Here is a 27341-nt window from a genome sequence, read left to right as displayed (position 1 = left end):
TGACTTACGAGTGTCCTGACTAACGAGTTTTTTGAGATACCAGCTGTCTCTCTGCAGATTTTTTGCATTGAGTTGACAGAGTAATTTGAGTTAACGAGCTCCTTAATGAGCTCGGTCTCGGAATGAATTAAACTCGTAAGACAAGGCCCCATTGTACCATACAATGCTAGGATGCTACCATTGTGGTTGGCACCACATCCCAGCCTTGCTTTGGGAGCCCTGGACTGTCACATTTGTGAATGCAGCAGTGGTGGCACAAGGACTACCAGAGACAAAATGGGACCCAGATCCTTGGACTACTGGGACAATTCTTCTTTCCAAAATAATAGTAACAATAATAAAAACAGAAAAATCTACTTTATTTAGATTTCCTCAATAAAAATTCTAATTTGCTAGCATTATTATTTATAGTCTGAATGTTTCTGTCTCCCCCCAAATTCATGTTGCTATCCTAACCCTCGATGTGATGGTACTAGGAGGTGAAGCCCTTTGAAGAAGATTGAACTGTGAGAGCAGAGTCCTCATGAATAGGACCAGTGTCCTTAGGAAGAGACTCCAGAGAGCTCCCGAGCCCCTCCCACCAGGTGAGGACACAGGGAGAAGCTGGCAAGAAGCAGGAAGTGGGCTCTCACCAGACACTGGATTTCCTAGTGCCTTGGTCTTAGGCTTCCCCCCAGCCTTCAGAACGATAATAAGTTTCAGTTCTTTAAAATCCAGCCACTCTATTGTATTGTTATAGCAGCCCAAAAGCACAATGACAGATAAATTATTAGCTGCCCATGTCACCGTCATTAGCTAGTTATTAAAAGAATAGAGCCAAGAGAAGTCAGAACTTGTTGGGCTGTCAGTTGGGAAGGGGAGGCCTGTTTGCTTCACCAGGAAGCTACAGCTTCACACGCCCTCCAGGGAGCCCTCAGTCCATTCCCCAGTGATCACTGGAGAAGGGATAGTACAAAGGGGGAGGTAAACACATTCCTAATAAAGTCAAAATGGTGCAGGGGGAGGTGCTTGACCTTAGAGGCCTGGGAAAAAGATAGTTGGAACTAATGCAAACTCAATTCCCCAGGACAGTCCTTCAAATATTTGAAAACAGTTCTTAATGTCCCACCTCATCTCCACCTTTACCCCCACTCCTTACTCCCGATTTTCCTTTCCAAGCTCAAAGTCCTCTATTCCCTCAAGTATCCTTCCTGGGCCAGCTTCTTGCCCTACTCTCCACTGAATAATGATCCTGTTCTTTTCTTTTTAATTTTTAAAAACACTGTATATATTTTTATTGACTTCAGAGCGGGAGAGGGAGAGATAGAAACATCAAAGAGAGAATCATTGATCAGGTGCCTTCTGCACGTCCCACACTGGGGATCAAGCCTGCAACCCGGGCATGTGTCCTGACCTGGAATCAAACCTCTTGGTCCCTAGGTTGACACTCAACCACTGAGCCACACCGGCCGGGCGACCCTGTAGCTCCTAAAGAGTGCCTTATTAGGATGAATGGCCACTTATTGGACTGTTACCTCTCAGCTCTAAATACACCCTAAATGCTGGGCGTGGGGCTCTGCAATACAAATGGTATTGCTTCTTTGCCAGCTGGTTTCCTGCCCTTACTGCCACTGGGGACACAAGAGGGAAACCAGGAGGCAGAAGGCCTCACTCTTCCTGTTTGCGGTTGCTGCTGGCGTTGCCTGGCACCGGTTCGCACCCTGGTGGAAGCAGTTGGTCCCATTCTCCAGCTTCTTCCTTCGGCCACCCCCCCCCCCCCCCCCCCAGAACCAGCTCCACGGCCTCCAGGCCCCTGGGGGAACCACCTGGACAGCACCCTTCCTCCCAGGCCCGAGTCCCGCTCTTTGGGGCCATTTTCTGAGTTCCTGGGGATGTTCTCTGATGGCCTGAATCCACCAGGTCTGTATTTCCTTCCATGCCTCCCTCCAACATTGTCCTGTATTCCACAGGCATCCTAGTGACCTTACCCATAATGCCTAAACCTGAATTTCACCTTGGTACTTATTTTCCAGTTGGTAGAAACCTGGAATTCTTCCCTCCTCCTCCTACACCTACAGCCAGTCTCCATGCACAGGCCAATTCCACCTCAGTATTTCTCAGATGTTTCCTCTTTCCCATTTCCACTAAAACTTTCCTAAAAAGATCCCCACCATCCCTTGCTTAGATCTCTTCAACAGCCTCAAGCTGATCTCCATGTCCTCAACCCTCTGCAAGTCACTCCTACCACCGGCAGAGGTCACTGATCTGTCCAGGGCTCAAATCTGATTGCTCTGACCTGCCTCCGCTTCTCAAGTTCCATCCTGTGTCTCTTGCTGGATTCCTTTAGTTTCAGCAACACCCAGCTGCGCTGCCAAGCTGCCTCACGTCTTCCCCTGCACAGCCACCTCAGGTCTCACACACATACTTGGCCTGACAAACTGCTTAAAACTCAACTCTGTCACCTACTCAGGAAGGTGCTTCTGAACTTCTCTAGATCCTCCCTTCCTCTGTGCACCTCATGTCCCGATGTATCTGGTGACATTTTTTTGTGTGTTGTTTTGTGTGTGTTTTTTGTTAATCTTCACCCAAGGATATTTTTTCCCACTGATTTTTAGAGAGTGGAAGGGAAGGGGAGAGACAGAGAAAGAGAGAAACACAGATGTGACAAAGACTCATTGATTGGTTGCCTCCTGCACATGCCTTGGCTGGGTCAGCGCTTGAGCCTGCAACTGAGGTAGGTGTCCTTGACCGGGAATCGAATCCAGAACCCTTCAGTTGGAAGGCCGATGCTGTAATCACTGAGCCAAACCGGCTAGGGCCTGGTGACATATTTTTATCAATGCACACAACACTCTGTGTTCAGTAATATTTCTTCCTCATTAGATAGTAATCTCAAAGGGCTCCTCATCGATGGTGACCACTGCAGACAATGCCTGTCACATTTGGTTCTTAACACAAGTGTTTATTGGTGAACTTCAAGGACTTATTACTATAAGAATAAACCAAATTATGGTTTACCACTAAGAATTCCCCCACCAGATGGAATCTTACTCAGCAATAAACAGAACTGAATTATTGGTACATGCAGGTTAAGCTAAGTGGAAAAAAAGTCACAAATTTAGTAAATTTTAATAAAACATTCTTAAAATGAGAAATTTACAAAAGCGAAGATAGATTAAGAGTTGCTGGGGTGGAGGTGGGAGGGAAGTAGGTGTGGCAATACGAGGGGGCAATGCAAGGGACCCCTGTTGTGGATCCCTGTGGTGGGAGAACTGTTAGCATCTTGACTGTCAGTGTCAACATCCTGGTTGTGACACTGTATTCTACATTTGCAGGGTGGCAAGTGAATGAAGGGCACACAAGATCTCTCTCTGCATTATTTCTTACAACTGTATGTGAGTCTACAATTATCTCAACATAAAAAGTTTAATAAAAAAAATAAGATTTCTCACCAGAAAGAACGTAGATGTCACACATTGTCCAAATGCATTCTTTTTATTTGAGAAGAATGATCTCAAGGCAGTGCCCTTTGGGAAAGGCATCTCTCATCATCATCATGTACATGGAGATCAACCGTAACTCTCAGCCAAGTACAAAAATACACGCATCAGTGACTCCCGTACAATAAATACATCATGCATCCCACAATAAAAGGCACAGAAAACTGGTCACGTAGTAGTCATAAAAATTGCTAGCTACATTATTAACAAAGCCACCCAAATTGCCTGTATAAGGAACTGTAACAATATATTCCAAAGGTGAAAACACATAAAACATCTTTAAAATAGTATGCAATAAATATCTCAATTGTTGTATATATTTAAAAATTATGCCATTGTAAACAGCATGTAAACAAACAAAACACATTTTCCTACCATTATTAAAACTAATTAGAGCCAAAGTTATAACCTCTGCCCTGTCAGGTATATTTCACTGGCAAGTGTGCTAAGCAGTTAAAAGTTTTACTCTTTTCTGCAGCAAACAGAGCCCATTGTGTAATAAATAGACATGATCTGCATCTTTCAGATACAGTACAATTTCAAAACAGACTACCAAAATGTAGTAAACTCTTAACTATAAATAATATAGCAAAGGCTAAATTAAAACTATCTTTTCCAATGTAAGGGTCAAAAGAACTCTACTATTATGTTTTCAATATGATAAATAGAAGGCAAATAGTTACTGTGTATCTTTATCAAAAGGTAAAATCAATATGCTGAATACAAGGGGAAAGTATCTACCTAGTCTTCTGAGCTTCCTTCTTTTGTGGACCTTTTATAACATCCAACAAAGAGTAAAGTTGTTTCAAACTAAGAGTTTTCTTTTGCTAGAGAACATAGAAATGATTGATACTTTATGCTGATGGGAAATGGCGACTTCAAAATAAGCTTATCAAAATGTAAATATACATACAAGGGTCCCCCCCCCATACTTACTGATAATTAAGATAACGGCAGTTTTTTTCCTTGTCATAAAGGAACCCTACTGCCTATCAATAAATATTCAGTTAAGTTCATTTTTGTAACTCCAAAATTTTTGTTTATTTTTGTTTTGTTTCATCTATATCAGTGTACTGTGGCACACAAATACACTTAGTATGCTTACTATATGCTTAGATAAGTATGCTACCTGTTAAATATCACTCCTGACTCGCCAATAAAAATAACCGAGGTGGAAAGAGCAACTCGTAAGCTCAAATGGAGCCTTTTACACCAGGAAGCATTACTTTACGTTTCCCTCTGCTGTGGGTTCACAATGCATACCCCATATATTTTGGTGTAAGTGTCATTAATAGGGACATATGCCTTTGTAAAATGGACTTGAAATGTTACTTATGTTCTACAAATCTATTAGTCTCCTGGATCACACATGGCAGTTACGGTTGTGGAAATGGCATTCCATAGGTTTGATGAAAGATGTACTTGACAAGGGATGGACAAAATTATTTGTGGATGATCTGAAAATACAAAACCGTAGGCACAAAAACGGGGTTACTTCTTTATGACACAGGATTTGTTAGTTTTTTGATGTGAAAAGAGACCACGTCTCTGAAATACCCTGAGAAATACTTGGTTTAAAAAAATGTCCTCCCAATTTCTTAAATGGACTGTAGAAAAATAATCATGAAAACAAACAAACTCTCCCAGGTAAGAGCTATGCCTTACTTTAGTTGTACCCCAACCTCTAATCAGATGCCAAGAATAGAGCAGGCAGAAAAATGTCTATTAAGTGGGTGAAGGAAGAGGGCATTTAACTTAATTGCACACATTTTGGGCTACTATTTAATTTTAGAAATGATTAACTTTAAAGAGCTTTTGTGCTAACCTTTACCATGATTTGGGGACACAGTCAAAAGGTTTTATAGAATCACAAAAGAAAACCAGGCCCTTGGTTGTTTGGGGTGGGTGCAGAAAAAGTACTACTAAATTTTCTAAGATTTTGGAATTGTGTTTTTAGTATATCCTAAAATTAATAATATGAACCTATAGTGCACAGATAATAGTTTTTATTCCTTATATTGTATAATGGGTGAAAGTCACAAACAAGCCTTCTTACATTTGCATCAGAAAAAATGTGAAATAGACATTAGCTACAAATGACCTGAAATCACACAAATTCAGTCAATATCTTTGGTTGAACATTATTTAAAAGAAAACTTCACCTTCATTATTGTTTTTTACTCTTTCTGAAGTCTCATTATTTTGTGTAGGTAATCAGTGTATGTGTTTATATAGATTGTATATACAGAATGTCTACAAAAGACAAAGATCACCTTTACGGCATATTTAGGAATTACAAATAAGACATTGTCAGTTACATGATTTTGATAAGCCTCATATTTAGAAACAAGAATTCAGACTTGGTAAGTGTCTCTGATGAATAGCTAACAAATGATTATCCTTCATAAAGTGACTGTTCTCCCCTGCTGTCCATCTTCTGTTGGTTTCCCAGAGTGTGTGTGTGCTCATGAAGACACTTAGACCTCATGTGGACTCTGAGAGAAGTCCAAGTTTTCACTTGTGAAAGTATAAAACTATAGAAAAGTTTGGGTTCTCTATTTACATCATCCATTCAAAAATACTTATTAAAGTCCTATTATGTGGTAGCTAGATAGTGAGACTAGAAATTAAAAGAAAGAGAGAAATTCAGGGGTGGGGGCAGGCATACAATATATAAAATTGTTGAAAAGTGATGTTATTTTAATAGAAAAAATTTCAAGATTCCATGGAGCATGGATGAAAAGCTTAACTTTGTTTGAGGAATTTGAACTGAGTCTTGAATGAGTTGACCTATAGTACGTGATTATGCTGAGGACTAAGTTGTGGATGGTTCCAAATTCCAGGAAAATGGTGGGCAAGAACGCTTTAAAAAAAGGGGGGGGGGTGGAAATTGGTAGGTGGGGATGCAAACAACTCAAGTTCATAGAGATCATTATCCATCATGCTAAAGAATTAGGATGCTATGTTGTAAAGGAAGGAGAGCGTATTTAAAAACTTTTAGCAAAGTGATGCAAAGCAAATTTGTGTTTTAGAAAGACCACTCTGTCAACCATAAGGAAGACAGACTAAAAGTGGTAGAATGAAGGTCAGAAAAGTGGTTACTGAAAAACAGAAAAAGCACAGGAGAGAAAAATGGTGAAAGGTTGTACTGATAAAAGCAATTATTGCCTTACCACAACTAATTAGAAACAGAACATAAACTGCTGATTCAATTTTTGAGATGGACAAAAATGAAATATGAAACTGCAGAAACACTGAAAAAAAAACCTCTGATATATAGAATGCTTTTGTTTACACTGTCCAAAACCAAGATTAGGATTAAACATTGGTTTTGTTCCATGTCTTAGTTTTTGAGTTTCCTGGAAGAAGACTATGTTGCTACGAAAACTGTGTCCTCTCTCAAAGCTTTCTGAAAGTTTTTCAAGTAAAAGGAGAAGAAAGAACTGCTCAAGTTTGCACTATTTCCATCCTCAACAGTATGTGTATTAAAATCTGCTGCACAATTGAAATCTGTAAAAAGGGCCGGCTCTTAATAAAATTATAATTAATTTTAATTGTACTAAGGTCAACAGTATATTAGGTCATTGTGGGAAGCAAGTTCCCAGAAAAATGATTTCTTCTTGTCACTATATCAAATTATTCCGGAATCATCAATGAGGGATCTGTCATTATGAAAACTAAGTTGTGCTAATAAGACAGGTCAAAATATTATATGAATAAGTTCAGATTCAGTCTTTCCTCTTATGTCATACAGTTTTAGGGGAGGAGGATGCAATAGGAGCTCCAAGTGACCATATTATGCTATAAAAAATACCGTATTTTGCAAAGAAATCTTAAGTCAAGGATCAGATAGTGACTGGATTCAAATGTCAGGCAAAAATAAAGGCAAGTATTCATTTACCCTCATCTATATTTAATGATTTTAAGTAGGTTATTCTAATTCTTTTCATTTTATTGCACTCAGGTTTGCATTATGATAATAATTAAGGCAATCTCTAGTTTAGTCTTTTTACAGGAAGTTTTGAAGGTAATTTACATTAGGAATTAGCACTCCACAGCCAGAGAATGTAGCCAGTGATCCACGCTTGGGATCAAATAGCAAGGAAACCATTCCGCATTCACTTAGTACAGGGAGTGATGTCACAAGGTAAGAGAGGGAGCAGTGATGTCACAAGGTAAGAGCGTTCCATTTTTTTTAACCACTGATTTAAAGAAACATTTTCCAAAAGAGAAAGAAAAAAAGGAAGGAAGAAAGGAAAACATTTTCCTCTTTAGGGAGTTATTAATATAAGAAAAAAATGTGAAGGTCTTAATTTTCACAGCTATAAAATGGTTGTTTGGGGTGGGTGCAGAAAAACCCCCACTAAACTTCTGAAGATTTTAGAAGTGAGTTTTTATTTGACCCTAAAATGAATAATATGAACCTGTAGTATACAGGAAAATACCCAAACCTACTCTGGTACTGATAGTACTAAGGTAAGTTCACTCTCATTTTAACAAAACTTCCTGTAAAAAGACTGAGCATCAAGGGATGTTAATTTGGAATTTTAATTTTCAAGCTTTAGTCTTGGAAGCTTTTCTTTATAACTCAAATGACAGTGGGAAAGAAATAATAAATTTAGGTATGATTCATGCTTACATAACTCCTTTTGCAAAAGAAAAATTCCCAAGTACTTATAATTGATAATATTATATGCCATGTCTAATTAGGGAAACTGAGGCACCAAAACATATAGTTTGTAGAAAGGACACAGTGAGCCAGTGTCAAAGTCAGTTATGGAACCCAATATTATCTAAACCATATTCCCAGCTCAAGAATCACAGAATTCAGCTCTGTGTAATATTATAAATTTTAATACTTTTTTTGTTTCAAATGAAAGGAAAATCTATCATTGCCAAAAATTTGAAGGCTTAGCAAAGTCATGAAAATCTCTTTAGTCTGAATGCTATGGTCTGATCTATATTTACCAGAGCTCTTCTATAGGAACTAGCTAAGCCCTTCTGACTAGTTCTCCCTATACCAATCACTAAGTTGAGAAAGCACAGACATTTGCCTCATGTAGGAAATGCAAAAGATTAGGTCATCCAAACCATCTGCTTCACTGACTTCTAAATTTCAACAGGAGAATGGGCCCCTGCATTCGCTGGTTACTTTGATAAAACACAGACATGGTCTCATAGACTTCACCAGGGTGCCATTTTGTTTTTGTGGTATTGTACCTACCATACAACTCACACATGTTTTGTGTTTCTATAATATAAAGTAAAAGATACCTAAATTCAAACTATTTCCAAATCTTTTCAAAAGAACTCAAGCTTCTTTTTCTTTTAATATCCATATGATGTTTCTCCCATAATTTCTTTTTTTCCTGCCTTCAATAATTGTACAACAGTAAAATTAACAAAAACTGTCTTTAAAATGACAGTAAATTAATTCCTAATCTCCTATTATAGTGCTAAAATAGTTCACAATTCATCTACAGCTTACACTATAAGACAGTTGAATTTAGGGCCTGTTAAAGTGATTTCTTTGGTATATAACACTGCCTCACATTAAGTCAGAACAGTTTTATTTACTTTCTTGAAAATGTGATTTTATTCTGTGTGGTATGTTGTGCTATTATGGTTTAGATTTTTAGTTTTTTAATTAGTTGAATAGAGAATATTTTTAAACAAAAATAATTCAGAACTCAAATGCCATTGACGTAATTGACAGAAACAAATCATTATCCACCATTGTTACTGTTTGTAAAGTAGTCCAGATTCAAATGCAATCATTGTTAAAAATATACAGCCTGGAACCTAGAGCTAGCAGCTGGAGGTATGTGAGATTTTTCTGGGTTCAAGTTTCTTAATGTGCATTTGAATTTCATACTGGCAGTATAATCACTGAGATTTCTTTTACAACAAATACAGAAGAAAATAAGTTCTGACTTGAAGATAAACTATATGCAGATTGGCAAAAAATAGCAGAATGGGATCATGGCTACATTAAATCCTAATAATGGTGATTCCATTTTGGCTTTATGCCTTTTTTCATATTTATTTTAAACAAAATTATTTTTAAACAAAGTCTCTATTACTATTCAGTTATCTATACCTTTTTTTAAACAAGGAAATAAATTGGGCATCTGTTTGACAGAAATGAGTACTTCAAGTATGCAAGTAAATCATTAACAGAGCTATTACACTCTAAGCAACAGCAGTTACAAGAAAAGGGCTAGAATATGCATTTGTATAAAGATTAAATTTCACAACATAATAAATAAATGCACTGATTTATACAATTTGTGAAAATCTTCTACAGATAATTACAAGTAATACTGTCTATGTTGACTTTGCTGATAACAGCACTTAGATATTCAAAGGTAAAATCTTGCCCCCAAAGCCACAAAATATACAAAGCTGGTTTGTTATTAAATATTTTGTCTGCCAAAGTCCAGCAAACTAAAATACATCTTGGCAGTTTGAATACCCAGCATGATAATTATTTTGGTACAAAAGATAAGAACAATTTTAATAGGAAAATTAATAAAATCAATAAAAGGAGAAACCTGTTGTATAAATAGACATTTTAACAAAAGTGAGACTTTTATCTCACTTAAGAGAAAAAAATTTTTGATTAAACTTAAACATTTGAAAATAATTACCATGTTTTCCCAGCTCTAGTCAAATATATTACTTCAATTTATTAATCATCTTCAATATACAATATATAACTCACAAAACTGGGAATGTTACAATACCAAAACCTTTCACAGCACTAGTTACCAGTTACCAGAACTGTAAGAAATCTTTAGTTACATATCAGCTTAATAGTTAGAATATAGAAGTAGACATGGCTAAGCTGTGGTAAACAATAGTGCAATCAAACAGTAAGGACCACAAAATATATTCTTTTTCCTTTTTAGCTTGTATATCTAACTGCATTATCCTACTTCAATGGCATCATTAACTGAGTATAAAACTTACTTTAATACATTTTAAAGTAACCCTATAGTTCTTTAAGTTTGGCTATTTTACTCTTGAAATGCATTTCCTATGAAATACTGAGACTATTAATAAATTCCTATGCAATGAATAACTTGTAGCTAAAATGAAATAATTTAAAGTTTTTAGAACTTTTAAGTAGTGGCTTTGTTTCTATTTTTCCAACTAAAACTTGGAAGTGCATAAAAAATTAAGAGAGGATATAAATATATGTAAATAGAATATCTTAAGTACATGAAGGAAGTTAATCTCTTCACCTATATTAGTAATATGATTTTTTTTTAAAACATTGTTACTGAGTTTAATGCACTCTCAGTTACTCTGCTAAACTTCTTTTTTTGAAAAATAACAAAAAGAAGTATACAAATAGATACAGTCCAGCTGTCTTTTATCTCACTGTTCTTTGTAATAATAAATCTTTACAGTTTTTTTATCCTAACAGAAATATCTCTAAACAAAACTTGGAGGAAATAGTAAAGAGAAAACAACAATAAAGATTAAAAATTAGTGCTTTGCTTATTATAAAGCCAATTATTATGGCCTTTTAGAAGTTTTGGTTGTTTCTTTAGGAAGGTATCCTACATGCTACCCATGTGACGCAGAGACTGCTATACGGAAGTCACTGGGGAGATGCCACAGCAGAGTCAAACAAGTCCCAGGCCCTACTGCACTTGGCATGGATGGTGAGCAGAGAGGGCAAGGGAGAGGCATGGCACCCAAGCACTGGGACCCCCTGGGAGTCTGACAGTATTTGAGGAATCTTCACTTCTCATTCTTTTCAGCTGATCTGAAGAGCTTGATCTTTTAAAACTGCCACTTGTATCATCAATCTCTAAACCCACTGTTTTATCCAAATTTCATCTGAAAAATACAGGATGACTTTACGGGGGCGGGGGGAGGAGGACAGGAGAGATCCTAGATATCAAGGTTGAGACAGCTTTTATAGCTTAATGAAAAGCTATACCCTTACAGAATTCACATCTGCATAACACAAAAGTCCAACATGTTGTCAGCCCAGTCGGAGATAATAGATCACTTACTTTAGAAGGATGTATAGAACTTTGCACTATAATTTTCTAAGTCATGCTTTGCATGAATATTTCCTTCCTCAAGTCCTGTTAAAAATTACTTCCATGAAGATTAAAGTAGTGCTCTCTTTATTCATGAAAATTAGATAAAGTATTTCTTAAATTATATCAATATGTACACATTAAGTGAAGGATTATTAACCAAAAGCCATCAGGAAAGATCTTATTGTAGAATTAAATAATTTTTACTTTCAAGGTCAAGAATATGATAAAGTATTTTCAGGCACTATTTTAAGGAATGATTAGCTATCTGAAAATCAAGATAAGTTAGCATAATTAACAGACTTAGTCTAGCAAACAAATGCTTTCTCTGAGGGCTTTAATGACACATTCACTTTATTTGCAATCTTGGGTTTTCATGACTAATGATTCATTTAATGTGTGTGTGCTGCTGTGTTCTCAAGCATGAACTATGTCAACAGGATAATCTACTGATAAGAGAAAGTGAAGTTGTAAGAAACTGACCCAGTCTTTACTTGTCTCAGTACATATTCTTCTGAAAATATTTCCTGTTACTTAAGTTGTGAACAAATGAGAATGCCACATGAGCAACAAACTGAGTGGATGCAGACTGTTAGTGACTAAGATGTGGGGTGAGGGGCTGGAGAGAGGCCAGCTGTGTTGGTTAGCCAATTTCCTGTGTTCCACCTTCGCTACCAAAATATAATAACTGGGTAGGTAGGGCTCATCTAGAGCCAGAATTAGGAATATGGGTGGAGAAGAAAGCTCAGTTAGGGCGATAAATGAGGAGAATAAATTAGTTTTAACTGATTTCTAGGATTAGCTGGAGAAGCGATATGAAACAGTGGGTTGGGGAATGAGCTATTTTGAGCATCTTTTAAAGACCAGAAATCCCTAATATCTAGGAGGAATAAAACATATCTAGGTTAGTGCTAATCACCTGACGAATTTTGTTCCAAGGTTTAGATTCAGTAGGTCTGGAGTAAACCTATGAATCTGCCTTTCTATAAGTTTCCAGGTGATAAGGATGCTGCTGGTCCATGGACTACATTTTGGGTAGCAATGCTCTAGACCAGAGGTGGGGAACCTTTTTTCTGCCAAGGGCCATTGGGATATTTATAACATCATTTGCAAGACATAGAAAATCATCAACTTAAAAGTCAGCCTACTATATTTGGTTAAACATTTAATTAACTCACCCCTAATGCTTTGGCAGGCCAGATGTTCCCCACCTCTGCTCTAGACCAATGCTATCTGTCTGGTAAAGTTTTTGCAATGATGTATATACTCAACATCTGTTAGTCCACTGTGGCCACTGAGCACTTGAAATGTAGCTAGTGCACAAGAGAAACTCAATTTCTACATAAAGTAATTTAGATTTAAATAGCCACTTGAGCCTAGTGGCTATGATATCGGACAGCACAGGTCTAGACATTCGCGGGATGACTCCTTTCCTAGTCACAGCAATGTATATCATAGTTCCCAATTACCTAATCCATTAATTCACTTAAATTAGCATTTCCTTTTATTAAATACAAACTGTAAAGTTAGTTTCTTTATATTGTCTTCTTCCTAAAACTCTGCTAGATGACCCACAATGAGTGCTCAGGCAAGGAGAGGTGAAAGGAGCCATTTTGCAGTGGGACAGTTGATGAGGAAAGGGTAGTATATGGCAGTGAGAATTTGAGCAACCATCATATACTGGGCACATGGGAAAACGTGAAGCCAGGAACTGGGAAAGAAATTCAGAGAGGGAGGTGGACACATGGTGCAATATAGAAACCCACACCTGAAACCTATATGTTCATGTTGACCAATGTCACCCCAATAAATTTAAATTAAAAAAAGAAATAAACTCAGAAAAAATAAGAGAAATAAAAGGGAGGTGGAAAGATGCTGAAGAGAAAAATTAAGTTTACACTGAAATTCTACTTAGGCTTGACTCTGTCCCTTTCCTTCTTGAAAAGCACGTTCTTCCTCAGAAAAATGAGACTGAAAGGAAGTGGATGTTGGTTGTGATTCCTCTCCATCCCTCTCAAATTATCTGCATGTGTAAGAGCCTAGCAGAGAGGGAAGGTAGCCATTACAGCTCAGCTTGTGCGTGGACTAGCACAGGGGCCTCACCTGCACTCCCCAGAGCTGTAATCAGACACCCTAGAGAAATTCTTCATCCTGTTTTCTTTGTAACCCCATCTATTACAAGAAGCTGGTTCCTCTGTGATACTGCCAGGGGCCTAAGGAGGCTCTGAGGGCACTACCCTGGCAAACAGGTGTGAGTGAAGTCATTTGGATCCTACACAACTCCACATGACAAAATGTATCAGGAAATGTGCTATCATTCAACAAAAAAGACATCGAAATGGTCATTTTAAAGGATTCCCCTCATCCAAGAGCCACTTGCAGGAAAATTCTACCTACCTAAAGATTCCATTAACTGAGGTTTTACAGTAAATATAAGAGATGGTATCGAAGATTGAAAGATCAACATCAAACCAAAAAATTCAGTCATTTATATCTTCTTTTTCCATTCTGAAAATGTAATAGCTTAAGAATCTTCTCTATTGGCAAAGAGGTATTTGAGGAAGTGAAAATCAATAAAGATCTTTATATTAATTCATTCTTGTCTAGAGTTCCCACCTCCTTGCTGGACGGGGAGACCGGGCATGTGTTTTATTTTCCCAGGGAAGTGTCTAGAAGAGCAGGACATCATGCAGGCTGGGGGGCAGGGGGCAAGGGACTACAAAAGGGACTGGAAAAGGCCTGTGATTTCTTAGGTGTGGGTAACATTAACATTTTAAGTGAATAACTTTTTACTCTATTAAGCTACCTGGTATAATTCTCTTTGGAAAATTTCCACTTATTCACAACTTAGGTAAAATATATAGTCAGACACACTTGGTCATGAACCTACCTATCAGGTTTATTATTTTTAAGATATCCAAATTTTGTGTTTTTTCTAGTAGTTAGATACTAAAGTTATAAATAAGAATAAAATGTCAAATAATTAAACTTCTTTGATATAATTAAATTATGTCTGACAATAGTTCATTTTAATGCTTCCCCATCAATATTTCTCTTTAAGCATTCAGCAAACAGTTGTCTAGAAAATATCAATGAGAGCATATTTTGTGATTATAAGCGTGAATATGCATATAAATGTATATGGGTGTATATACATATATGTGTGTATATGTATATATGCGTGTGTATATATTCCTATTGAGCACCTACCTAAAAGGTTACTTTATGAAAATTGTCACCACCTGGTCAGTACAGTACCCTGCTTACTTCTTATATATAGAAGATTTTTAAATATTATAATTAATTTTTGGCATATAATATCTAAAAAGAGATTATTTGAAGGTATTTTGTGACTTGTTGATATGTACGCTTTTGGCTTTCAAAGATTTGATAATTGCAATGTTGACTCCTAATGAGCTACACTGAAGTATGGTGGTTAGAAAAAGAAAATAATATCTACCTGATAAGATATAAGAATTACGTGAGATAATAATAATAATGTAAAGGCCTTTAAAAATTTTAAATTTCTCTTGTTGGGAGGAAGTTTATGTCAAGCATAACTTTAGCTAGTGGGTGAGTCTGGGTGACTGATCAGTATACAAACTACAGTTGAGACATTGAAGAAATTCCTGGATATCAACAGTTACTATATATAAATGCAAACACAGCATTAAATAATTATTAAATTGAAATGGAAAAATAAGAACAAATGTGGAAAATTTGGTTTGGAAAGCATAATGTTGTTAGACAACATAATATGTAATTTTATGAAACTACCCAGGGAATTTTCTTAATGTGCATACCTACTCTTTATGATAGGTTGACAAAAATTGGCTTGCCTAAAATGTTTATCATTTGTTGATTATGGCATAGACACATGTTCATAAATTCTTAGATACAGAATATTTATGCAAAGTCCACATCAAAGAACAGAAAAGTGCCTATAGCTAACAAAAAGGTACTTAGGTAGTAATAAATTAATCCCATTAAAACTGACATTAACACTAAGTTTTACAATATTAGATGTTGGACATGCAAGAAAGAGACAATTCAGGCAGCAACACCGTGCATTAAGATTTGCGTTCATTCATTCATAGTATTTGAGGGATTTTAACCCTATTATTTGACCACAGGACACTAGTAATCTGAGGTGATACCAATCTAACATTCAAAACACATCTTTATATATCTTAGTCCTCTAACCAACAATTTTAAGGAAGAAGCCAATGCTTCCAATAATGAGACCTAAGAAGTTTTAGCCATATACTATTATGTGGGTACACAGTAAGAACATTCCATCTGACCAGGTTTAAGGAAAGCAAACATTCTGCAATTTCACCTTTTGGACAACGCAATTGTCTCTTCCTACTGTTTTACTTATATGAGCAAATTTGAACATATCAGGTTTGCACAGTAAGAAAATAGCTTTGTGGAATGTATTTTTTGGCACAAAAATATTTTCTAATACCTCAAATCAAAATTTTCACCAACAGCAAAATATCAAGCCATGGAGGTGCTTCAGTGGTGCTTACTTATCTGGGCAGAAAACTACACGAACAGTCAACTGCTTCAAAGGACTTTGTATTAAATAGCAATTACTTCCCTTCTAAGGAATAGCACCAATATGATTACACCTCAGACTGGGGAGTGCTCCTTCCAAGCTCTTTAATTCCCTGGAGAATTCGCTTCATATGACCCACTTTCGATATCCCCAGGTCCTAAACAAAAAAGGAAAAAAAAAAAAAGAGGTGGGAAAGTAGAGAAAGAAGTTTATTGACAAGAGAAAATTGGAGATTAAATATTAAGCCTATAATTAGCATTCACTTCATTTACTTTAGTTTATATTTAATGATTCAGGAAGTAAAAGCTAAAAAATAAGTTTATAAAACAAAAATAACCTGACATTGAAAAATTACCAACCAATAAAATACATAAACTCTTAAATGTACATTCTCATGAATTATATACAATGGCAGTTCTTCTAGAGTCTAAATTAGTTTCTCTTTGCTCTTCTTTTCTTAAGAAACACAGGTCCATTTGGGATCTCTGTGAAACGCTAGGTGTGACACGTGGGTATCCACAATTAGCCTCCAGGCAACTACACACTTCCTTGGTAAAGTAAACTTAAATGTGAGGCCTAATCCTGAAGGAAGACACCAGTGCCCATTACCTATATTTGGAACACAAATGCAGTTAGTTGCAGCTGCACCCACAGTCTTTGATTTCTGGGGAATTTTAAGTATTCCTCACACTTTGTAATGTATAAGTGTAAAAAATTTCTTAGACATAGCTATCTTTGGGTTGGTGTTTTTCCTCCACCTCTTTTGGCTCCTTTCCCTCAGAACTCTTCTCATTTCTTAAAGAACTATTTTCTATAAAGAACCAAGATTCAATAGTTAATTTTCAGAAATGGATGCTGATTGCAGAGTGTGTGGCACAGAGCAGGCACTTAGCAAATAAACACCTGCTGCAGGAATGAATGAAACCCATCCAAGAGAGCCATAATATTCACTATCTGAGAAACTAAATGAAAGGGTGATGGCCTCCAAACACCACAGCCTTCTTCAGGTGTAAGGGGCATAATATGTGAAGTGGAATATTTAACTTTACAAATCAGAGTTTAAAATATTTGAAAATTAATAAAATGATTAATTCCAAAGCAGCCTAGAAAACAGGATAAGGTACCACAAGATTATTCTTCTGAGAAGATAAAAATTCCAAATATCCACTTTGTTCTGTAGACTAAGAACACTGTTTACTTTTAAATGAAATAGATCAACCTGTTTTAAGTACACACACACACACACACACACACACACACACGCAGTTTCTCTCTCCCATATACTTTATGAGCAATCTGAATTTCATAGCAGCAGTGTTACTGAAGCCTCTGAATCCTTCTGGAAAATACTCTTTCCATAGTAGTGCTCTTTTCAAGCTTGAGATAATTTCAGGGTAAAATTCTTACAATATTTAACTGACCCTGAAAAATATTTTCTCATATGACACCAGGCCATCCACAATCAGTCTTAAGGCAACTATATATTTTCCTTGCTTTTGCTAAAATAACAAAAGCAAGGTCAAATCCTAGAGGAAGATTAAATTGCATTTATAGTTGTATTCCGATTCTTTGATCTGCGTGGAATATTTAATATTCTTTATGCTTTGTGATAACATAGTTACTGGGGGAGCAACCCAAGTGCCTATTAATAGACGAGTGGGTAGAAAGTTATGGTACATATGTAGAATGGAATATTACTTAGCCATAAAAAAGAATGAAATCTTACCATTTACAACAGCATGGACGGACCTAGAGGTTATTAGACTAAGTGAAATAAGACGGAGCAAGACCATATATTTTCATTTACATGTGGAATTTAAAGAACAAAATTAATTTACAAACAAAATTGAAACAGACTCACAGATGTAGAGAAAAGACTGATGTTTGCCAGATGGAAGAGGGGTTAGGAGATGGGTGAAAAAGGTAACGGGATTAAGATGTGTAAATTGATAGTTACAAAATAGTCACAGTGATGTATAGCATAAGGAATATAGTCAATAATACTGTAGAAACTATGTACGATGCTAGGTGGGTATTAAAAATATGAAGGGGTATACTTTGTAAAGTATATGATTGACCACCATGCTATACACCTAAAACTAATACGAAATAATATTGAACGTAAATTGTAATAAAAAATTTAAAAAATTTATTACATTCTGAAAAAATATATATTTAGCACTACATATTTTATTTTAGGCCATATGCACATTGTATTCTCAAGAATAAAAACTTTCAGAGGCCAGATTCTACTCAAAATTAATATTGCAGTATAATGAAATGAATGTTTCCCATAGAGCTACACTAACTTATTAGCTATATTTTCTTTCTTTTGAGTTCAGTACTTTCATGTTTTCTAGGAGTTAGGCTGTGACAAAGTTATGCCTTGATATTAGTTATATGTTTCATAATTTATTTTTCATAGTCTTTATTATTGGCTTTTGCTTTCTTTGGATTAATAGGCCTTATTTTGCAGAAGCATGCTTTGTAGATATTGAGTTACCCTTCTAGTCACACATACACAACTTTCCAAATAGAAAAAAAACAAGAACCAACCAAACAAAAACCACTGTGTCTTTGTCATTTTCTTTGGTGTCTATCAGTTTTTCCTACTGTCTTCCAGGAATAAAAATAATGCAATCAATCGCCCTAACTGGTTTGGCTCGGTGGATAGAGCATCTGCCTGCGGACTCAAGGGTCCCAGGTTCGATTCTGGTCAAGGGCATGTACCTTGGTTGCAGGCACATCCCCAGTAGGGGGTGTGCAGGAGGCAGCTAATCAATGTTTCTCTCTCATCGATGTTTCTAACTCTCTATCCCTCTCCATTCCTCTCTGTAAAAAATCAATAAAATAAGTATTAAAAATAAATAAATAAAAATAATGCAATCAATCAGTTTATTTGTCTGTTAAAGCACATTAGGAATTCTCTCCCTTTGTCACCTTTGGACAGTCACATTACTATCTCTAGTTGTTTTGGTGATAAGGAAGTAACACCTGAGCCAAGTAACACCTTAGCAACCTGAGGGTCAGGAGGAGAAGCATACTATGAGAAGGTACACTCCTAAGGTGAGAATGAGTTTATTATTTTTAAGCAAATGAAATAAGCAAGGGGCCAGTGATTCCACAGCAGGTTAAATAAACAGGCAGAACCTGTTGGCCTCACAAAGATGTGAGTCTTTATTCTAACAGAAAGGAGAAGCCACTGAAAGGTTTTAAGCAGAAAGTGATATGTCTAATGTTAAAATTATCACTCTGGTTGCAATGGGGATAATGTGCTAGAGAGAGAGCAAGAGTAGCAGTGGAAGGGAGAGCCAGGAAGCCACTAACCTTACACAGGCAGAGGGTACAGTATCATGGAGTAGGATATGGACAGGAGAAAGCAACCTGACTTTGTGATGGGCTTAATGAGTTAGGGGGAAAGGATAAGAAAGCGGAAGGTGCCAAGTATGACCTTGGGTTTCTCTGGCTCAAGCACCTGGAGAGAGAGAAGGGTGGTTTACTAAGAGCACTGGAGAAGGGGCAGAACGGGAATGGGATAGGAGCTCAAAAGTTTAGTTTTGGACATGTTAAGATTGACATTCCTGTGTGATAGCCAAGTTTCAAGTAGAATAATCCTAAAGTTCACAAATGAGGTCAGGGCTGGCAATACAAACTTGTGAACCACTGATATAATATATTCATAGACAGTGTAGGTAATCCTTCACATTTAGAGACGTGACCCTGAAGGGTCTGCTGTTTCTGGCAGCTACAACCACAGAGACCCAGGGCAACTCATTCTCTACCTTCATGGTTTTGTTCTACTGAAGGCTCTTTCTGTAAAACTATTTTTCTCCTTTCCCATTTCCCCACACTCTGCTTTAGAACCAAAAGAACTATCAATGCAAATTTCTAAAACAAAACTTTTAAGAAAGAATGTTATTTATATTAAAAATAAAAACAAAACAGAACCAAAGGTCCCATGAAAGCTGAAGAGAAAGTTTACTAAAATAATTCTTGACTATCTACACTTAGCTCTTATTCTTTTTTTCCAGCCTGGTCCTTCCACTCTAACTTTGACTTAGTATAAGTATATGCTCTTTTTTTTTTCATTCTGCAAATATTTGCTTCACTCACTGTGTGTATTTTCATGTTTATATGTGTTTGTTATGTACACATATATAATGAGCATGCGCGCACACACCCACACACTGTCTAATCCTTGAATGATGCTTATCCATGGCAAATGAGATGCAAACTTCTAGAGGGCAGATACCCCCCAGGGAAGCTGGTAGAACATTAATCAGTAGCTATTCAATAAATGTTGCTGCCTGCTGATGATATCAGAAGCTACATAAATAAGTTGGAAATAACGATCCCTCACATTTGTTTTTTTGTGTAAATTCAAGTTTTGAAGCCAACCTTTACTTTATGAGCTCTAACACCGTATCTTTTGTTGTGTTCTAGATTTGGGACTCTCAACTAAGAAAATTAATTAATTATTATTTTATTACTAGAGGCCTGGTGCATGAAATTCATGCATGGGTAGGGTCCCTAGGCCTGGCCAGCGATCAGGGCCGATTGGGGCCTTCTTTCTGGCTGCTGGCTAGGTCCTTCCTTTGTTCTGTGCCAATTTGCATATTAGGCTTTTATATATATAGCTTATTCTGGGCTAAAAATGTTTAGGTATAAATGTCTGTCACTGTGCTAAAATTATATGACTCTGCATTCTAAACAACTATACACTACCCTTTATCTGTTCAAACATGTCTGCTAATGTACTTATAGATAAAGACACAGACAGTTCATGAATTTGTCAGGAACTAACTGTATCAAGCATTTTAGAAGTTGGTCTACAGGAAAGGGATCACTCCAAAAAATACTGAAGGCTTTGTCGCTTGTTTATTAAGCACCTTGGAATTTTAAGATGGCAACATGTGGTGAAAAAACATAACATGACAAATCCTACTCCTAACTCTGAGACCCAAGAGGCTACTTTGGCCATTTTTACTGTTGAGTCTCTACCAATAGAATGAAAGGGAATTGCTGTAGACCATGAATTAATGATTTTCCTTTTCCATCATAAATGACAAATAGGCTCTGAGCTGCTTCTAGTAAAAGGCATAATTTTTACTTCAGTTACTAAATGAAACACATTTATTTTTGAGAAGAATACAATTTTAATAAGTCATAGAAAGAAATTTGAATTTATTGGTCTAGTTGTTCCTCTGACATCAATTTAGAAATGCAAAATCACAGGACTGCTATAGGTCTCTCACCTAGTTCCGTATATTAGGAAGGCATTGTCATTGATATTTTGAGTTAATTTTTAGTTGTTAGCCTTATATTAGATTTTTAAAGTTATTTTCAGCAACAATTATCACCTTTCATGCTAATCCAGTAGAGTGAGCAGATGGAAACATCATCCATTTAAAAATATTAGCATATAGGGACAGCCATACCAATGAATGCAGAGAAAAATTACTAAAGTCATGCTAAGCTTTAGCTATAATAGCCAGAGAAAGATTTTGACAGGAAAATATTGCTGACATTCTTGTTTAAAAAGCATACAAGGAATTCAGACCACAGGACAATGCATATTAGATTACTGCACGTTTGCATAACATAAGCCAAGCTATAAGCACGTAACAGGAGAGGCACAGGAGGAGGGATTTTGTTTTGCAAGAAAAACTTTCAAGAGCAAAGAGTAGCACAAAGGAAATACCTTAAGATCTCGCCTTTCCAGATGCAAAAGTTCAGCCCCTCTGATGTCATGACGGATGAAGATTTCTTTGTACTCTCCCAAATTGATCAGATCCAGCCAAGCAGCAACTTCCTCTGTGCCCCATTTCTGAACTACCAAAGTTAAGAGCAAAACCCCCTTAATTTCTACATGCTCAATGCATTACAAAGCAAAGGTTGGCCAAAGGAGATGCAAACAGAATACAGCAGCAGTGCTAGCAGAGGGAAAGGTTAAAGGTGTTTCAACAAAACTACAGTTCCATTTCTTCCCCATGCAGGTCAACATAAGGACCACAAAGACATTCACTGCAGTGCACCTGTGTCCTTAGCGTTAGCTCAGTGTCCTCGTTAAAGCCACCCAAACTACACAGTATGTACAAGAGATGTGTTTCTCATAATTGGGATTGGTAGTACAAGGTCTAAATAAGTTCTGATGATTTCCTTAGGATCATATATGAAACTAGTTGTAGTTTAATTAGCTACAAATGCTAATTAAAATTTAAAATCTAACATAGGGTACTAAATTTTACACAAACTTCTGCTTTAGGTCTTGCTGACTTCAAGTGCTGCCTTTATTGATTCTATTACTATTGATAATTATAAAAATAAATGTCCTGTTAAACTGATTTAACATCATCTAAAAATAGTTAACACTACTCTAAGATTAATTGGATTGTTATTTTTCAAAATGTATAATCATTCTTTTACATACTTGACTCAACATTGATTTGCTATTTAAAAGCCTACTTATTTGCCATATTTGGTTTTGAAATGCCCTTTAAGAGCTGCTCTTTGATTGTCAAAAATCAGATTATATATCTCTTTTGACAAGGTGATAGCTGACTCAGAGAAATTAGAAACTGATTTGATTGTGAAAGGCACCGACCATCATATACAAAGAACTTGAAGTTGCTTTAGCACTAGCATAGCGTTAAATGGAAGCACTAGGGAAAGGTGGGAAGGGAACTAGAAAGACAACTTCAAAGAGAATTTAATCTTTGCTTGAGAATGCAAATGTCACAGTAGATTGCCAAATGGTGTAGTAAGTCCTTAAAACAGGAGAAAGAAAATATAGAACTTTAGGTAGAAAATATATTTAACAAGCTCAAGGAAAAGATGGAAGTTTCTATGTTCCATTTATCGAAATGATCCAGATTTTGAATTTTGAAGAAGAGAAACAAGTTAGACGCTGAGGCCTTGAATTGCTGGTGAGCGAGACAGAAAACCATCTGCATGGGTGCACTGACAGCCACCAAACCAAGTAAAGCAAATCAGCAGACACTGCATTTTCTTGTGTGCTTCATAACTACTGATTCTTACTGATATTGGACATATTTTAGGTACAATATAATTTTTTATTATAGTAAAATGAACATCAAATGAAACTCCCCATTTTAACCATTTTACAGTGGCATTTAGTACATTCAACATGTAGAACAACGATTGCCACTATCTAGAGCAGTGGTTCTCAACCTTCTGGCCCTTTAAATACAATTCCTCCTGTTGTGACCCAACCATAAAATTATTTTCATTGCTACTTCCTAACTGTAATGTTGCTAGTGTTATGAATCGTAATGTAAATATCTGATATGCAGGATGGTCTTAGGCGACCCCTGTGAAAGGGTCGTTCGACCCCCAAAGGGGTCGCGACCCACAGGTTGAGAACCGCTGCTCTAGAGCATTTCATCGCCTTAGTGGAATCACTGTAATCAGTTGTTTTTCTGCAATGCTATACTTTCCCTCCCATTGTGGTCCACCTACCAGGCTGTGAGCTTATCTTCTGCTTCTGAACCTTTTCCTTTTTAAATTTTGGCACTATGCGAAACACTGTGCTTCTGCTGTTTCTCTTGGTGCAATCCATAGGAGGCTCCTGTTCCAGTGGAGCAAGAAGAGAATTTTCTCAGGACAGTAAGAGAAGAAAACCCACTCTAATATTAGAGACAATGCAGGACTCAGTTATTAACAAAAAACATTGCTGACGGGATGATGTCTTCAAAGAAGTTCATGCCGTCATATACTACTGAAAATGTAGTGATTCCCATGTTACCTTGGTTCACATAAAAGTAATATTCAAAATTTATTTTCCCCTGAATATCTCTTTTGCAAAAGATGGATTCAAATTCTATCATCATCAAGTTGACACTGATCAAGAAACAGGCTGAATTCTACATACCTCATCCTCATTTGGGTGGAGGATGTAATAAAGCCAAGGGATCTCTGTTAGCTTCTGCAGCTCCACCTCCACAGAGTGTAAGGCACTGGACACCCGCTCCTCGTGTGGGGATTCCAGCTGCTGGTTACCAGCAGGTCAAAAACAAAGCAAAACAAGGCTCAGTGCCCAACCCAAATAGAGTAAGTTATTTTATTTGATAATGAACACCCTCATTGCTTATTAGGCTAGGCTAGGTTGTGATTATTGCTGTAGTTGTTTTTAATATAGAGGAATATTAGGAAAGAACAAATAATCTTATATGGGGTTCATTGAAAAAGACCTGGAAAGAGTTATCCTTACTTCCCAGGATATAAGTAATTAGTGTGACTTTTGCTCTAGTGAGTAATCTGATTACTCTACTTATTTGTGGCAAAAATCCTTCTGATTTACATAGATCACTATGTGAACAAACAATAATATTCTTTAAGTTGGTCAAAAAATAGATCATATAAAAAGAACTGCTTGGCACAAAAATCTCCTGGAGAATGAAAATAATAAGTTTAATAAAAAAACAACAACCAACAAACCTCAGAAAAATTTGTGATGAAAAGCTGTAAAAATCAGGGCAAGGCAAAAAGGTAAATGGCTTGTAATCTGGAAGAGGGTTTAGAAACTTCAACAATAATTTAACTGGTCTCCTATTAACCACCCATTCGAAGCAGTTATTAGAAAGCACTTATAAATTCAATAAATAAATAAAGGTGAAACCAACACTATTATGTACAGAACTAGAAGGGAGGTGACTGATTCCTAGTCCCAGACTTGTTACTAACTTTGCAACCAAGGGAAGGTCCATTGATTTCAGGAGTCTTAGTTTCCTCCTCAATGAACAGTAGAATATGACTAGATTATTTCTAAGGTCTCTTCTAGCTAATCAGTATTTTTATAAAGTACTTTAAAATTGTAAAGTAACACATATAGGTTCACAGAATTTTAAACTGAAAGTTCAGAGAGAATGTTACTGTTATTTATTATGGATGCTATTTTTCCTCCTCTGTTATTAAGGTTTACCATTTCTACTAGTTAATAAAAATATGGAGGGCCCTGGCTGGGTAGTTCAGTTGGTTAAGCCTTGTCCCGATACACCAAGTTGCGGATTAGATCCCCGGTCAGGGCACATACAAGAATCAACAAATGAATTCATTAGTAAGTGAAACAACCAATCAATGTTTCTCTTTTTATCTATCTATCTATCTATCTATCTATCTATCTATCTATCTTTCTATCTAATTTACCTCTCTTTCTTCCTCTCTCTCTCAAAAAATAAAAATATAGAGATTCTCCAGGTTGTCATATAAAATTTACCACTTTCTTTTTATTCTAAAAATATCTCTCTTATAAAATTGATAAATGATGATTACATATTTATTCTAGAATCCAGATAAAGAGTAAACTTCAGTTGCTCTCAAATATGATTCTCTTTATTGTGATATCAATATTGCCTAAGGTAAATTTGATAAAATTTAGTGGTAAACATTTTAGACCAAACATACATTTTTGATAGTGACAGAAGAATTAAAAGTGAGGGAAGTCCTTATGTATTAAAATAACGTAACTGATAAATATTAACCAAATAACACTTAATGGATACTTTTGGTATAGAGAACTAAAATACAGAATAAGTTATGCTTCTAGTTCTTGTCAACCAGAAATTACCTTAAATGTACTTCAAATAACACAAGAAAATATACCCGTCCTCCATTTAAAAATTGGGACCAAATCCAGCTCACTGGATTTTCTATGGGACTAAGTTTAGAAGAGGAGCAAGAAGATTCGGTTAATAATAGAAGCATGAAGAATAGCCAAGATTCCCACTGTTTTTATCAAAAGATATAACCAATATTTCTTCCTAAAAATTATTCTTCATGGCCACAGCAGAAGCAGTCACCTCTTGCCTTAAAGAAGCTGTACTTCAGTTTCCTTAGGAGGTAGGTGAGAGCATTGGACTTCATGAAGCCTTTAGCTCCTCCTCTCAGAATAAAGGATGCTGCGAGGGCCACACTCTTTTGGACTCCAATCAAACAGAAATTCCAACTGCAGTCATTTGTTAGTTATCTAAACTACAGAACACACCTCCCATTTTCCCACTGTGACAGATACTATGGATTTTACTATCACTTTTATTTAAGTGTATATTTAAATACAAAACAAGAGATAAAATTACAGTCAAGAGAAATGTTTTAAGATCATCACCTATCAATTAATCAGAACTGTTACAGGAAGAACATAGTTGCAACAGCATGTGAGAATAAACCACAATTGAACACTAGGTGGCGAAAAGACTCAACATGCTGGAACATTTGAAAACACTGAGAATAAAGGCTGACAAGGCAAGGATTCTGGGTAAACCAAACAGGATATCTATAGTCTTCTAGCACTTATGTGAGGTCAATGGACCGTGGTCAGATTCCTGATGTCCAGCACCAATCTGAGTTAATTTAGGGATACAGCTAATTCCTGAAATTGAGTTTTGAAAAACTAAGTCTAGAAAGTGTCTTTTAAGCAAATCTACAAAACCATATCAATCATATTTTAATGTTAATTTTGAGAACAAACCTATGACTTCCTCTACTTTTCTGCAATAATGAGTTAGTGATACCCGAGGAATGTCTATTGCACTTTATAAAGCTCATGTCTCTCAAAACTGGGCAGAGCAGGATTGCATAAACATATGTTGGCATATGTGAGGAGTAATCTCTTGTAGGCCTGGATCATAACTCCCAGAGTTAGCCATATATTTTCTTGAAGGAAAAAGCTAGGTAAAAAGGGAGCTCTAAGGATGGAGGCCAGAAGGCTGCTTTTGCATTAGAATCTGATAAATGCATGATTCCCTAAAGAAGGTAAGGTCCACACAAGTGTCATCATTCTTATGTGATCAACCATTTCTTTTCCTTACCAAAGGAACTCTGCCAACCAGTAAAGATTCCGTTTCATTATATAGTGCCTTCACATTGATGGCTATTTCAGTGGCAGTGTCTCTTGTAAGACTCTAGGAAAATAAAAAATCAAAGACAAGTAGTTCTGTATTAAATTGGAATTCAATCATTAGCAAATATTTTCAATTTTATTCTTCCAATTTAAATTCACATCACAAATATTTTTAAAATCTACCAAAATTCTATTATAATTGCACAATTTCATGGTCATGTTTGTCAGCATAATTACTCTTCTAATTCTTGTAACCACCGACTACAGTGAATACACCCAGGACCATATCTCCTATGTACAAATACATATATGTGACAACAATGTATACATATTCCCATAAAGAAGTTGTCAAAGAAAATCATGTTTTAAAAGGGGGATTATCT

The 27341-nt window shown here is 36.3% G+C and overlaps 1 protein-coding gene across 4 annotated transcripts in view; it reads right to left on the bottom strand.

The window, feature by feature from the left end:
* The window catches only part of DGKH (diacylglycerol kinase eta), a 293480-nt gene that overhangs the window by 87175 nt on the left and 178964 nt on the right, over positions 1-27341 (bottom strand). For 2 of the 4 annotated variants that reach the window (XM_070409012.1, XM_070409013.1), the window contains exons 27-29: positions 26927-27019; positions 23992-24111; positions 23580-23688 (exon numbers count right to left, since the gene is read on the bottom strand). In XM_070409012.1, coding sequence (XP_070265113.1) covers positions 23580-23688; positions 23992-24111; positions 26927-27019 — 322 coding nt within the window. Of the gene's footprint in view, positions 1-3455; positions 16258-21801; positions 21933-23579; positions 23689-23991; positions 24112-26926; positions 27020-27341 lie in introns of those variants that run through there. The other 2 variants (XM_070409014.1, XM_070409015.1) reach the window with 2 other exon arrangements.

The sequence above is a fragment of the Myotis yumanensis genome, unplaced genomic scaffold (assembly GCF_028538775.1).
Source record: "Myotis yumanensis isolate MYYU_CA2020_CCGP unplaced genomic scaffold, mMyoYum1.0.hap1 SCAF_3, whole genome shotgun sequence".
NCBI classification, from domain to species: domain Eukaryota; kingdom Metazoa; phylum Chordata; class Mammalia; order Chiroptera; family Vespertilionidae; genus Myotis; species Myotis yumanensis.
The sequence above is the reverse complement of the archived record's forward strand: the minus strand, read 5'-3'. Positions and strand labels throughout refer to the sequence as shown.